This window comes from Acipenser ruthenus, chromosome 14, assembly GCF_902713425.1.
Source record: "Acipenser ruthenus chromosome 14, fAciRut3.2 maternal haplotype, whole genome shotgun sequence".
NCBI lineage: Eukaryota > Metazoa > Chordata > Actinopteri > Acipenseriformes > Acipenseridae > Acipenser > Acipenser ruthenus.
Genome location: NC_081202.1, coordinates 28,926,844 through 28,943,339, shown reverse-complemented (window position 1 = coordinate 28,943,339; position 16,496 = coordinate 28,926,844). Strand labels below are relative to the sequence as shown.

Sequence of the window (16,496 nt, the reverse complement as noted above, 5' to 3'; positions counted from 1 at the left end):
TGTGTTTGTATTGTGTCTTATTATTTCAGGACTGAACCCGTTTGAATAATGGTGCAATACACATTGTTGTGTAGAGCCCGTTACTATTATTTAAGAGTTGCCGACATGCAACCCAGCCAAATAAAGAGCTCTTTTCATTGTGAACTGTTTTGACTCTATCACAAGTTTGTGTCTGTTTCCCCCTATTTCTAAATTATGGGCAAATATATATTGAGGTTTACACAATATGAAAAACGGATTCACTTTAGAGGTTGCACGCCATCTTTTCCCAATGGCTTTTGCAGGAAAAGACATCAAGGTGGACTGCTCACTTCAAAGAGCCCTGCATTTGAACTCAATGGGGATTAGCCTTTTTATAAAGAATATACTGTATTGTGAACTGACAGTCTATTAAAAGTTATGACATTTTATCTGTAAGAAACGATTTAAAAAATGAAAGTTTATTAAGGAATTCAAAATAAATTAACTCATAATGGTGCAGCCTTCTTAACACAAAATGAATAATGACTATTTGGACAAAAAAAAAATTCTCTAATGTTTTTGACTGTAAAATTGTATACTTGTTTGCCGTTTCTGTTATCCAAAGAAAACATCCACCTTACTGTGTTGATTGAATGATTTATTACACATGTGAATAGCTGGTTGTCCTTCAAGTATTCCCAAACTGGTTAAAAAGTATATCCTCAGAGTCTTGTTTATTCGAAATAACATCCTACACATTTTCACTTGCTAGATATTTCAGTTCCACATTTGTTTACAAAACCGAAAGCCTCGCCCATAAGGAAGTAATTGTGTAGGTGGCGGAAGTATTAGGATTTCTGTCTTAAATCCTAATTGCTACGTAGTATTTTGTATGAATTAATGTATTGAGATGAAGTCCCATGAGTGTGCTGTTTTGTGGTCTGTGGGATGACCATGGAAACCAGATGCTGTGTATCTGTCTCTCTACTCAAAGCTCTGAATAATACCATACCGTTAAACACCCCCCCCCTCTCTCTCTCTCTCTATATATATGTATGTATGTGTGTGTGTATATATATATATCATAATAATAATAATAATTACAGTACATGTGTTTTTTCTTTCAGTATCCAGCTGCCTTGATGAACCTTGGGGCCATCCTCCATCTTAATGGAAAACTACAAGATGCAGAAGTATATTACCTCCAAGCACTTCAACTCAAACCAGACGACGTCATCACTCAGTCCAACCTTCAAAAACTGTGGAACATCATGGAGAAACAAGGGCTAAAGACCTTGGGCACATGACACAGGCATTGAAGTTGAACATTATCCATGAAGGGAAAAAAAACCTATAAAAAGAAATAGGAAGCCACATGATGGATATCATGTGCTAAATCAGCCCTCCTAAAGGTGTTAAAATAGCCCTCCCTAATGAGATCTTACCATGGGATACAGTATCTTTTAAATTATCTGATAGACTTTAGCAGGAGCCACAAACAGTGTGTAAAACAGGCACACTTCACTTGAAGCAGGACATTGCTGTACACTTGAAATCTTGTGGTAAAGCTCATAGGGGTTTACAGTCATTGTTTAGTTCTCTTAAGACATTAACTATCTTGGAAAGGTGAAAGACTGCACAAAACATAGAGAGCTGAAATGAAACCCCCAGGAGTGCGATAGTAAACTTAAGCTTGTCTCTGTAATTCATCTCAAAAGCTGTGGTTTTGTGATGTCAATAGATAGCTTGATAGTTTTTCATTGGCATCACAGGCAGCATGTCCTGAAAAATGTATTTTGCCAAGCCTTTACACTAACACTTAACTAACATGAACAACATCAAACTGTACCACATTGCACGGATTGCTTGTGACAGCTCTCTTCATTGTACTCCAAACAGTAAACAGCTGCCGTTACAAGGAGAGCTGTATTGGGGAAGTGCATAATCTCCTTGAAAAAACTGAGGGAGTTTAGAGTTTCCCAAATTATTATGGCAAGGAAAGTAAAAGCATGAATCTCCCAAATTATTATAGCAAGGAAAGCAAAAAAAAAAAAAAACATGAGTTATCCCTTGTAGAAAATGATATTCCAGCTTGTGTCACAAAATTACCTTTCACAAAAATTGAATCAGGGGTATCAGACGTGTAATAATGGAAACAAATCAAAACTTTGGCATACAATTACATTGCTAAATTCAAGTAATAGTTTGTGGCACAACTAACTTGAATTTAATTTTAAATATTGCAGCCTAACAAACTAAAAGTGGAAGTTCTGTATGAGTATCAGTATTAAAGTAGTGTTTTACTGTTGCCTTTATGAAGTGTTTGCAACCTCTACTTGGACAGTCAAAAATAACCCTATAGGTTTAAGTTGTAAAGGAATGGACACAGTTCAGAGGTATAATATTACTGAGAGGGATTCTGTCTCATATTTTAAAATTACTTACATATAAATAACATGCATTATGTGGCCTTGTTATGTTTACTGTTAGCATCTGATACTTAACAGTGCTTACACTTTGTACTGTTTGTATGAAGATTCTCCAATGGTTTGACACAGGACTAGACAACATTTTTGCCGTGGTCGGGTGTTGCAGTCTGATTTGACACAGAACCCTGCAATACTATAAAAAAACATCATGAATACAAGGACAAAAAAGTGTCAAGCTTAGACAGAAAATGAGGGTATTATCATTTAATTTAAATATGTATTAAATCAGAGACAGTATTGAAAAGGGAATATGTAGGCAATATACCTCTGTACTCACACATCCAAGCAACGCGGGTTGGCTGGGTCTGTGAAGCTGAAGGTTTGACCTCTATCCTTATGTAGGCTATATTAATGTATAGATTGCTTAAAACCTGACTACAGTAGAGTCTAAAGCCATGACTGATTACAATTCTAACCAGCTGTACAAATCTTGCACTCATTTAATAATGCACAAATCATAGAACTATTTTGTGTACGTAAGGGATTCTTTAAATGTATTTTCTTTTTCATTGTTGTTAAATTGTGTTCCTGTTTATAAAAACCAGAACAAAACAAAACACTTTAATATATAAGAAGACTGCAGTATATTGCAGCCACAGTAAGTCAAATTGATCAAGGGCAGTGAATCTTCAAGGTGAGATAAAAAAAATATATAGATTGAAATAGTAACCCAGTATTTAACTTATTATGAGATTGCATTGTGTTTTGTGCTTGCTGAATGGCTGGCTGTGCAATTATTGCATTAGATTTATTTGTATTTTTTGTTTTATTTTTGTCATTATTGCTTTTTTAAATGTTATGTTAAACTTTAACATCTGTTAACAGAACGTCCCCTTGATTACAAAAGTAACCAATTTTGCTGATACCTTTGTTTTCATTACAACAGTAGAAAATAGAATTTGATAGTGTTTGAGCTGCAGTTTGGCGTCAATGGCAACCAAAGTCAACTAACGAAATTAGACTGGTTCAAATATATTAATGGTCCCTGTTGAATTTCCCACAGGGTGTCCTTTGGAATACATAACCTTGGTATTATGTGAGCAACTGTATATAATACTTTCTACTCTATTTATATACCATATTCACTGGTGTGTGGTACTATTTATTTATTATACCTAAAGTACAAAGAGCTCAAAAACAATTCCTATATATCTTACCTAATATGTATTGTCATATTTATTTTCAGAGATATAAAGAACATCAAAATAAATTAAACATCTACACTCCTAATGTCAGAATGAAAAATAGAACAGTCCCACACACTGTATTTTGCCAAATCTCACTTTTTTTTATTATTTTCTTTTAAAGAATAAAAAAGGGAGATTTGGCAAAATACGGAGAGATATAAAGAACAGAATGTACCGATCGCTCCTTGCAGATATTTCAGTGATGCAGTCCTGCAGGGTTCCTGCATTCTGCTCCAAGAGGTCACATGAAGCAAAGCAGAAACTTGTGAACCCTAGGAAAAGCAACGCTTGGTTATGGTACTGAAAGCATGTCAAAGCGTGAGGCTTATTGGAGTTTGAATGTAAAACTCCCAGAAGTAAACCCCTCCGTAACTAATCACTGTCCAAACGTGTTTTATAGTAGAGAATCTGACATATATGAAGTGATGGGAATTAGGTAAGAACTATTTTGTTAGCTTTGTGTACTTTCATGTGTCTGTAGTGAACCACTTAATTTTTCCATGCCAACAAATAAATAAGCAAATAAACCGAAATTATTTAATCTCTGCATAGAAAAGACCTTAATGTTTGTCATGTTTATGCTTTTTGTTTGCTGATTTGTTTGGTTTATTGTACTTGACAGGGGACAACTGCACCTGTGATTGTTCTTTCAAAAAAGAAATGTTAGAATTACAATCCCCCATTGTCAACATCCAATGTTACCCTCTCATGATTACAATAAGCATGCACAACACTATAATCAGAAAGTGATGTATGCCCTATATATGCAGATTTATTTGTATTCCCTCTCCTTTGAACTGTGTGTGGCTTTGGTCACTTTAGAGTTTGTTAATACACAGCTCCACAATTCTGTAATTTTCTACATCTAATGGAATATCAATAGTCTTCATGTGTGGCTGTAGCAGTGTTTTCATCAATACTAACACTGTGTTGTACATAGCAATGATAGCTGGGTCTGTCACAAAGTGAAACATTTAACCTAACCGGCGCTGTGGGCTACCCACAGCCCTGCTTCGATATAACTTGCAAATTCTTCTGGTGGAGAAGCTATTTAAAATAATGTTAAGTGTTACAATATGTGTCTGCTCAGGGATTTCAAATGGTGGCTTATTGCAGACAGTGCTTAAATTAAAAGACAGTGCTAAATTAAAAGTTTTATTTTTTGAAAATTGTTGTATTTGTATAAATTATCGGGATTTGTAGGCTTTACTTTTGTAAGACATAAGAAAATTATTATGTGCCAGATTAGACTTTCCCAAATGTTCTTTTTCTACAATAAAGCAATGGTAGCTTGCATTCACATTAAGACTGTGATTTTTCATTATGGTAATATTTCTAACATTTATAACCAGCACATGCAAAGTACTGCTGGCATCTTCCGAGGCATGGATTCAAGTTAACACTTAAATGTTTTCAGTTTCCACCCTAATGAAAAAGACTTGTAGTCTCTACACTGCAAAAAGTATGTGTATAGTAAGATTTCTAGCAGCATAATGCTCTATTGTTCCTATGGGCAGTAATAATGTAGATCTGTTCCTCCGGTGAACACTTGTTCTATGTATTTTGGAGTCAAACCCAAGCTGTTAGAGGTCCTAAGTGATCCTAATTTGAAAAATAGGTTCTCAAGAGTACCAGATATTTGATAACATCTTTTTTTTATTTTGGTTCATAAGTCGGAGGTATAAGGCAAACACATCTGAAGTGATCATTCAGGGAATTGTGAAATTGTATCTCAGTTTGTGCATTCGTATACTAGTATAGTATCTTCCAGATTTTAATGAAATTCCCTAAAAAATTCCCTTTTAGTTTGGTTAATTAAAAAGAAGTGGAACTACTAAAAATCATGTGGTGATAGTATATACCACAACTCTTGTTTTTCCAGATTCAGCAATACACCCAGTATGGGACTGATGATTTCCTTTAACAATAAAGCTTTCACTTTTGGATTTCATTGTTAACACCTAAATTTAAAAATGATTTATAAAAAGTAATATTTTTCGTTGCAGCTAATATTGCATTATCTACTTATGTAAGGGCTTTTTCCAGGTAGTAAGACCACATTTTCTCCAAAAGTAGAACTTGGTTTGTGACACTCCCTGACTTTCCTTGCACCAAGGTGCTGCATTTACACGTCCCCATGCCCATCATTGTAAAGTGAAATATTGAAGTCTGCGGGTCAGATGTCAATATATTGACTTCAAATGTAAATGAAATGCTGTTACATGGCCAAATTGTGAACACTACTTTTAAAAGTGATATAAATAATGTTATAAGTGGTACTCCACTCAACATGTGCAATGCATTGACATCTTTAAAGGACAGATGATCAAATCTAATTATAGCTTTAGCTAAAATAGGACAGTGTGGGACTAGAGGAATCTCTGTACCAACTGAAAAGTGTGTGTGTGTGTGTTGACTTAAATAGTGTAAACACATTTGCTGTTTGTGTACAGCATACTGTGTGACACACCCGGAGCTCAAGAGAATTTGAAATTCTCATTTTGCAATCTTATTGTTTGTGATACGGACCTGCTCAATATGGGAGATTTAACATGAATACATCTACTGTAAGACTGCTTTCAACAAGTGTAGACTCTTACTTTCACCAAAGTCTTACAGTTACTAGAGCCTTTGGACTGGAGCTATTGAAAAAATATTTAACTGACACTTTAAGTTCAAGATGGGAAAGTTCCAAAAAAGAAGACACTCGATAGCTTGTTTCTTAGCTATCTGTTATTAAGTCATTTATTTAAAATTCAGTTTCTACAACTCAAAGCAGGATAGAAATGATTTCAAGATGCTGCAGCTGAAATACAGCAATTCATCCTGAACTTGAAACATAACCTTTGTAAGGATAAATAAGGCAAATGGATAGAAAAAAGCAAACTGAGGGATTTAAAGTGAACATGCATTTGATAAAAGAAAAACAGAAAAAATATACAGCATACGAACAGTAAGTATTGTAAAGACCAGATGGTAAAACATATAAAACATACTGCCTACGACTCTACCTTAAACATTATTCTGCCAAAGAAGGAAACTGGGAAGTGGCTAATTTAGTTCTATTCAAAGATAGTGAATATCTATATCTGTATTTACAGTCCATTTTCATTAAAAACGAACTTGGATTAAACACATTTCCTGATCCAACGCATTTTTTACATGGTCCTGGACACATTTATTCACCCTTATTGTAAATGACTTCTTATAATACTAAATTCACTTAACACAGATTTCCTGTTTGTGCAAATTATTTGGGAGCCCTCTCAGGGTAGACAAAATAGAAATAAACTAATTGCTCTACTTCGAACACTTGAATGAAAAGAATATTGGAAAATGTATTAACTTGTTTCCATATTACCATCTCTGTACTGTATTGTAGTGCTGTTCTGGGACTACTGATCCCATGATGCATTTTGAGTTGCCATAGTCGTCAAGCGTCAATGTTATTTCTATGAAGCCATGCAAAAAACATGCATTATCCTTGCAGACAAAAGTGGAGATGTTAAAATCGATGCATAATGCACCACCATGCAAGAAAAAGAAAGATGTTGCTGCTGTCAACGTTTCCGATTTGCTCAGTACCCTATTGTTTAAAAATGCCGATGATCAGAATGGGGTTTCAAGTGCAGTTCATTCGCAATGTATACTTCAGAAAATGTCACTTACAACCATATTTTCAATTAAATGCACAGTATTTTTAAATTTGTAATAATATTCATTGTACTGTAATTGAACTTTGACCATGATGTACTACCTGTAAATACATTAACAGCTGAACAGAGATCAGAGGACCTAAATCATTATTCAACTTCAATGAATCTTACACATGTAAAGGTATAGTATACTGCAGGGGTGAAATTCTGCCGGTACTCAGTACTGGGACTTATTTTAATGCCGGTACTGGTTACCGGGACTTATGTATTCCATCCATTCTTATACAGACCACAAGCGTAACTGGAAAGCAGCCTTGTCACAGCAACTAAACAATCATTAAAATATTCTTGAAATTAACCAATGGATAACCTATTTACCTTAGTTCTTGGCAGCAAGATCATAATTATTTGGCAGCTTTGGTGTTGATCATTATTAAATCAATTGGTCAGTCTCATCTGGCATTGGATTGATATGATTGGTCAATAACGTTATCAAAATCATGCATTTATTGGTTTTGATGCGCTACAGTTGGTACCCTCTTCTGATATTGACAACTAATTCTCTGTTGGAAAGCAAAGGTAAGGACGGTTATTCATAGAATGAATGACATCTGAAGTAAGTTTACAATTATGAAATGTTTAATTTTGTCTCCTGATTCATATTTTTTTTTTCTTTTAAACCTTCAAAACAATGAATATGACAGAATTTGTTAAATATAGCCATTTTCTGGGGCATGTGAAAAAATCAATTTAAAAGTATGTGTATCAATGCATTCTGGTAACAGCTCTACAGAGAAAACTAATATATAATTTTTTTTTTTTTAATGTACACAGTGAATTTAAAAACAAAGTTACTGAGTTTTTGAATGTAACTCCTATGAAAATAAAAAAAGTACAGTTATGTGTGTGTCCACGCTACCTACATAATTATTTCTCGTGTCCAATTAAAACTCCTCATAAATCCAGTTGGTTAATGATCCAGAAGCTGATTGACATTTCTGCAAGATAAAAAATGCCAGTTATAGTAATTAATTTTACAATAAAAGTCTAGCTGGAAACATTTTTAAAATTACGAGCAGCCGCTAAATAACAGCTGTTGTTACTATTGGTAATCACTATTTTCATTTGTATAATATCTGAAAGCATTTGATTACAGTAAACCTTTATTTCACTTCTCCAACAGAATGTTGATGAAGGCTGTAGCTAAACACACCCACTGCTCTCCCTGTCTCTTCTTACTAAACTGAGCATGTTGCATTCTAAACTGTTTTATGCTGATTCATAATGTAGAGTGGTAGAGTGTTACGTTTCTGCACTCATGCACTGGGAAAGGGAGATATGTTTACTTGTCTTTCAAAAAAAATCCTTTTGAAATGATTTTAGTCTTAATTTGATGTAATACTATACTATGTATACATTATCTATAGCTATATTAAAAGCATATTTTATTAGATTAGGAAAATCTGATAAAAGCATTATAAAAACAGGAACTTTCAGTGTTATAAATAATTCTGCCATGCTGAAAAGCAAATCTGTTTTAAAAACAATTATCCTGAAAAGACTGGAAAGCTGATTGACAGAAAGAAAATCACGCTATGATGAAAAATCTATTGAAAAAGGAGTACGGTACGCAGGCCCGGCGAGAAAGTTGGGGCCCAAGCTACATCATGATATGTAACTCAACTCAGTCACAGAAGTCGGTTTATTTCAATTTCAATCTGCTTTTAGTTTGGTTAATTAATCACAACACTTCTGACCTGATACATGTTTATAAGGGTGAGGTGTTCTTTACACTCCCTATTAAGCACGGAATGAAAACATAAATATCACTCAAAATTAAAAAATATTCAGTCTATGGCAAAGATTTTCCACAAACATAACCTTCAATCATGTTTTTGTTGCTGGAGAAATAATATTTTAGAAGTCAGTGCTTAAAGTTAAGAACTGTGTCAGGAGGTCAAACATATAAACAAAGCCGTTGATCTTTGGCCAAAAGTTTTGCATCACCCTATATAATTAACACATTTTGCTTCATAAAGTTGAATGAAACCTGCTGAATACTGTTACGTTAACATCAGTGGCCCCAAAAAATGGGGAGGCAGAAAAAAGGCACAGGTCCCTTTAAGCCCCCAGCAGAAGTACAATCTTCTTATTGTCTTCTGACTGACAACATTTTTTATGTTATTATTTATTTATTTATTTATTTGGCAGGCACATTTATCCACAGTGATTTACAGGTGATACATGGCAGTACTGTACATGGTTACAATGCAAGTTTAATATTTAAATACAGTATAGTTTACAGTAAGTGCAAATAATACTATTAAAATACAATGTGAACTAGGATGCAACAAGTTAGGATTACAGCAAGAAAAAGCTACAATTACATATTAGTAGTGCAATAGTGCAAGGATAGTTCATCAGCTGAGGATCCAGTAAAGTGGTGCACAAGTCAGACAAGTAGGAGAGGAAGATCAATAGATCTACAAGTGCAGTCTAAACAGGTTTTACCCCAATTCGGCTGTTAAACACATTTTCTCCACTAGCAAACAGAGAAAAGGAAACAATAGCCCATCATAGTTTATTCTAATAAACTTAACTGTTACACACTGCCAGAGTATGTTTAAAAATGCACTGTATACAACATGAGTATAGCATTTAGATTTCAAGACCACGTCACTAACATACTTTGCAGACAAGAAAAATCAAGCACATCCTATAGACTTCATTTGCTAAACTTAAATAAATGGCCACCAACAATGATATGGCCAACAAAATAATGAACCATACAGGTGAAAAGAGAGTGAACGAGTATACCTGCGCTGGGGAAAATAAACAAATACTCCTGGGGAAAGGCTAAAATAATATAAATATGACTTCCAACCAACACTAACAACTAGATTTCTTCCCAGAGAAAGCAAGTGGTATCATAATATGAAACTTTGAAAATATATCTCACTTTACTGACGCTACTGGTGTCACAATGCAGTGCAGGTACGCAGTGTCTTCTGGGAATAGTAGTTTATCTGGTACACGCTGAACGGTGTTTCCAATCAGCAGAAATGCAGAGGAAAACTACAACACCCCTAATCCACGCATGTCAGCAACGCTATCGAGCAGTGACACACTTTATTTTTTGTCTACTGTCCCCGATGTGTTTTTTAATTTTCCTACTGTTATGATGGATTTCATAATCCTGCATACTCAGTAAAGCAGTGCTTCAGCAGGGGGCGGGAGGGTTTGAGTTGTTCCACCAATTAAAACCAGGGATGAGACTACGATGAGACTACATCATCTGCCATTGCTAGTACTGTAACGGAGGCTTGTCTCCTCTGATGAAAAAAACTCTCTGGACCCCTCCAATTAAAACCTTTGCTCAGATCACGTGATCTGCTACTGCTAGTACTGTGGTTAATAGCAGATAGGAGTTTATAACAGAGACTTGCCTCCTCTGAGTAGCCAGAACTACTGTTAATATAGAAATGTTGAATCTAGGGTTTTGGTTAAAATGTCATTTTTTTCTTGCATTTTAGACAATAATTTAGTTTTTGTTTTAATGAACGTTATTATATTATAATTAGGGCTTCTGATTTTCAGTTTTAACCGATACAACACCCCCGATACAAAATAAATGAAATGAAATCGGTGCATGTCCAATAAACACCAGAAAAACACTGGAAATGGTTAGTTAGTTTGTTGACTTTACCCCTTTCTCTGCAAATAAATAAATAAAATACAGTAATCAAAAAAAAAAAAACCCGTATTAGTGCATTTGGGCAATGTCCCTCTTTCCTGACTTGTATCTCGCATTGATTCGTTCTGAATACTGTAAACCCACCCCAACTACTGAGTGGCAGCACATTCATACATTTCTATTGGTGGATTGTAACACGGGTGCGAGTTTAAAACGAGATTACAATTACTTGAAGCAGAGGATTGTTCTTGCTCGCGAGATTTAAAGCTATATAACAGTTCCATCATAGGGAGTATTTATACATTTGTGGAATTTAAAACTGAATTAAAAGTTGTGTTGAAATTTTAAAAAATGCCCAAACACACAGAAACCCCAGAAGAACATATTCGTGACCATAAGGATTTTGTTGTGGAAGACAGCAAAGGAAAGAAGGTGCAATAAAGTTTGCAAGTACTGTCGAGTTCATACATATTGTTACAGAAGAAAATGCCCAAGAATTTTGTAAAGTAACCGAAAACAATAATTTCCTACAATATGTAAAAAGCGAAAGCCCCGAAAAAAAATTATTTACATAAAACTCGAAAATAGCTCAAAATAAGCACCGAAAAATGAAGCCCTAATTATAATGTTAAACAACCAAAAAAAAAAAAAAAAAATCACATTTTGAAGTCTAACATAAAATACTGGACTAATATTATGGTTTCTTTGATTACATGATTATGTTTTTTTTTTTTTTTTTGTCTCACTCCTAAAATTCTAGGTGATGCCAAACTTTTGGCCATAGATGTACAGCACAGTACACTTACCAAGTATGTTCAGACCACATTTTAGTACCTCTCATTATTACTTCCTCACTTGGCAAAACATTGAGAAAACTTCCTAATACTTTCTATATCTGTAAGTCTATCAGATATAGATGAGGATATTTCTCTGTCACACTTACACTATGAATATCACACTTATATGTGAAAAACCACATATCTCGTTGTGATGAAACTTGGTATTACTCTTTTTTTTTTGCAGAAGTTATTGAGAGTATTCGATTCTGGGGATGTATGGGGGGGGGGGGGGGGGATATATGTCTGTTTGAACAACTTATTAAATTGTGATGAAACTTGGTGACATTATTTAGCACAAGTTACTGGGAGCACCAGATAGTGGGTATATATGGGGTGGCTCTCAGTCTGTATATCTGTCCATCTATATATCACCCAGGTCAACCCTGCTTCTTCAAAAGCAGTGTGTAACCACGTAGCACCGGGTCACAACCCAGGTAGGGTCCGACCTGGGTAGAGCAGGCCAGTGTGAAAGGGGCTTAACATTCAGCTACCCATATGAAAAATATTTGAACATTTCTAACAGATTATAAGCACACTTATTTTTATATATGAACTTACACATATATACACACATTCATATATGCTACAAATCGTAGAAATGTTAATCTATTAACATAGTATAATATTATAATAACAAGTGATCTCAAGAAGAAATCCATAGCACAGTTCAGTGGTATGCTATCTCATGCAATCACATCGTGATGCACAGTATTGCATATTATTGCTGATGCATAGCTGCCAACAATTTTTTGCTACATGCATTCTGAAATGAAGGGACAAGGCAGACATACAAATCCTTCTATGCTTTTATACCTTTCAACAAGTTGAGTGTTTATGATCTGATTCAAGCATTCAAAATCCTAAAAGGTATAAACAATGTCGACCCATGGGACTTTTTTGACCTGAAAAAAGAAACAAGGACCAGGGGTCACAAATGGAGATTAGATAAAGGGGCATTCAGAACAGAAAATAGGAGGCACTTTTTTACACAGAGAATTGTGAGGGTCTGGAACCAACTCCCCAGTAATGTTGTTGAAGCTGACACCCTGGGATCCTCCAAGAAGCTGCTTGATGAGATTCTGGGATCAATAAGCTACTAACAACCAAACGAGCAAGATGGGCTGAATGGCCTCCTCTCGTTTGTAAACGTTCTTATGTTCTTATGTTCCTGTCTGTCTGTTAAATAGTAGACCAAAAAAAGTGTTACCGTTTACAGGCACTCGTTCCTGGCAGGGTTTACTTGAGGCTACCCTCCTAAAACAGGATATGTAAGACGATAGATCCTGCCAAAATACTGTGTAACATAATGTGCATCATCAGTTTTGTTCTTTTTGAACAAATGGACGTGGCCACTTGCGGCAGTTTTGGGGTATTTCAACACAACCACTGACCAGATTGAGGATACCTTGTGATGTAGAAGCACTTATTTAATTGACTGCAGGTGTCTGTTAGAGTCTAATGCATGGAAACATTTTATTCTGATTGGTCACACTCTGATGTGTGAACATTTGATTGGCAAAAGGAACTATGAAAATCCAATATATAGCAAGTGTGGTTTGTTTGGCTTACCATTCACATCTGCTTGTTGAGTAATCAGAGAGCAGGAGGACTAGTGGAGTTAACATAGAGGCCATGTGTACAGTATGGATGAAGCTTTGTTCCCTTTAGTTAACACACTCCCCCTTTTCCACTTGGGAGGTAACAGCTGCTAAGATTTGCAAACAACCAAGAGCAATCAGAAGCCATCGAAGTGTCAAACTGTCAGCAGTCACTATTGCAGCTTCAGTGTTCATGGTTTGTTGTGTCATTTTGGTGGTTTTTGATGATTTAATCAAAAAGCATTGCTAGATTGAATAGTGTATGAAATTATTTCCCCTAACAGATAAGCCTTAAGGGGATCCCCTATTATAAGGAGTATGGAAAACCACCATGAATGGCATTTGTAGCTAGAAACTCATTGATCTGAAATCAGTTCTGTAGCATCAAGAATGTATTTTGAATCTTTAGTGACCAGAAGCCAGAATCAAAATAGCATGGGCTCTGTTTTGAAGCCAGTGCAAAGAAAAAGGTGTATTTTCTGAGATGAATAAAATAAGAAACAACCTGATTGCGGTATAATAATTTTTCTCTGAGTAGGTTCTTGCTAGTTTTCCTCTCTGATAATGTGCCTTTGCCTCAGCACTTGCTATAGTGTATAAAACAGATCTCCTTTCTAAACAGGTGTTTACAGGTCAGGGTGTCGAAGGATTTGTACAACATGTATACAGTGGCGAACACTGAAGTTGTAAAGGGAGTCTGTCTTTGAGAGTTCTGCAAATGGAAATGAGCTCAGAATACTAATAAAAATCTGGCATTTCACGGTTTCTAAACTTTTTAATTAAATTGACATTCACCATTGTTTCCATTATGTCTATCAAACCACATGCTGTATGTAACCTTATAAAGTATGAGGGTCAAAGAGATACAATTATACTTGAGTTGTTATCTGAGCAGAAGTACCAGGGTAGGAATTATTAATATTATAAAAGGCTATATCCCCCTTGATGGGTGTAATACTGATGGATGTTATCCCTCTAACCAAATCCCATACAAACCAAACAATGTGTCAGTGTCGGAGGGTTACTGTTAATTTGGTTTTCTATGGGGTTTATGAGGATCTTTTATGGGGTTGAGTTTCCCCTGAATCTATGGCAACACTCACTTGAACTTCAGTCAAAAGTGCTGTTCCATTAGCTTATTTATTATTATTATTATTATTATTATTATTATTATTATTATTATTATTATTATTAGTAGTTTCTTAGCAGACGCGCTTATCCAGGCCGACTTACAATTGTTACAAGATATCACATTATTTTTTATATACAATTACCCATTTATACAGTTGGGTTTTTACTGGAGCAATCTAGGTAAAGTACCTCAAGGGTACAGCAGCAGTAACCCCCCCCCCCCCCCCCCCCCGCCTTTACTGAGAGAGCTCCCATTAAGTGGGTATACAGTTGTTTATCCACGTCCCCCTTGTGGCTTGGGGGTAAACTTGTCCATTGGCAGTAGGGCTATAGAGGTCCCTGAATGGCTCACCTGGTAGAAGCGCAGCCAAGTGCAGGGTGTCATACAGCACAGGTTACTGTCCTGGCTGTGCGAAGTAGGCCAGTCTTCTCTGGGGACTCCGAAGGGAGCATCGCATTGGCTCTGGTGCTCCTGTGGGTTAGTGAGGCAAAACTGGCAGGAGCTGTTTCTCCTCATCACTCTACAGCAAATCCTGCTGGGCAGGTACCCAGTGAGCTCAAAGGCGGAGACCTGCAGGGCTTGCCTTTGTCCTCCAGAGATCGGTAGCTCGCTAACATCCACTCTCGAGGTTAAAAAACAAGCTGGCTTGGTCATGGGATCAGAGGACACCCACTGAACTTTTGGGTCTCCTGTGCCGTGTGGGAAATTGCTGCAGTGAGGGGAAATGCGATTCGGCATTCCAAATTGGGAGAAAAGTTGGGCGAAAAATAATAATTGGACACACAAAAAAAAAGAAAGTAGGACTATATTCCCCCAAACAACAATAGAAAGAGAAAATAGTCATGCAAAGCAGAAAAGGCCAAATGCATATCCTATTGCCACCAATACGATATGCAGTCCTACCACAGAGCTTCTCCCACATTGCTAGATCTTTATAAAAGCTGGTTCATGCATGCTCCTTCTTTTTACATTGCTTTTGTAGGCGCTCCACTTTGCAAGCTTATGTTTTGGGTTGTTTTGCAGACAATATATCTGACTGAGGATCTCCTCCACTGCTTCCTCAGTTACCTCTTTTCTCTAACCAAACCTCTCACACCCATATGCATAGATGGTATCCCCAAATTTATCCAGCTTCCTTTCTACTGTTCCACTTACATTTTCCAAAAATAAGCAGAGATCCATGTCAACCATGTGCCATTTTCTTAGCGGCTCTTGGCCACTTAACCCTTGGTTTGCACACATTAAGGTTCCTTTCTCTCTCTCTGGTTCATCTGACGAGGCTCACCAGGATCATTTGTTTCATCACTAGCTGTATTATTTCCTCCTTTCAGCTGTCTCTCCAAGCTATCACATGGTCTTTCCCTTGTTGCCAGCTGCACTATTCACAATAGACACTTGATTTATTTCAAATCTAGATGCTCATTCTCAGATAGGGAATTGACTACATAGGGCTAAAAAAAGGAATCCCTGGGGCTACATCAATAATTTTAGAAGTATGCTCTCCTGGCACTCTATACTGCAAACAAACAGGAGCTGTAAAAGATGGAAAAAAATATTCTGCAAACATGGAAAAAAAGCTGTAAGAAGATGGAAAAAAAAATGATGTCTCATTATCGCATGCTGCACCGTCGGCCGGAGGCTGTGTGAGGTGATGTCTCAGGACTGCACTCTGCACCTTGCGCCGTCGGCCGGACGCTGTGTGAGGTGACGTCTCAGGACTGCATGCTGCGCCATCGGCCGGAAGCTGTGTGAGGTGACCTCTCAGGACTGGCAGCGGTATGTAAATTAGTTGCGCAAAGGACGATGGGAAGGGGGACATATTTTGGGGAAATTGTTTCTATAAATATTTGATTGTTATTAATGGTTGCGTTATTGCCCTTTCATTGTTGTCTTGTTCTGTTACTGATTGAGAAGGTTGATTTGTTTCATTGTTGTTTATC

The 16,496-nt window shown here is 36.3% G+C and overlaps 1 protein-coding gene across 2 annotated transcripts in view; it reads left to right on the top strand.

The window, feature by feature from the left end:
* The window catches only part of LOC117419918 (protein O-mannosyl-transferase TMTC2-like), a 140,643-nt gene extending 135,706 nt beyond the window's left edge, over positions 1 to 4,937 (top strand). For both annotated transcript variants that reach the window (XM_034033303.3, XM_058986297.1), the window contains exon 12: positions 1,089 to 4,937. In XM_034033303.3, coding sequence (XP_033889194.1) covers positions 1,089 to 1,268 — 180 coding nt within the window. In that variant the 3' untranslated portion in view covers positions 1,269 to 4,937. The remainder of the gene's footprint in view (positions 1 to 1,088) is intronic.
* Positions 4,938 to 16,496: the final 11,559 nt, after the last annotated feature.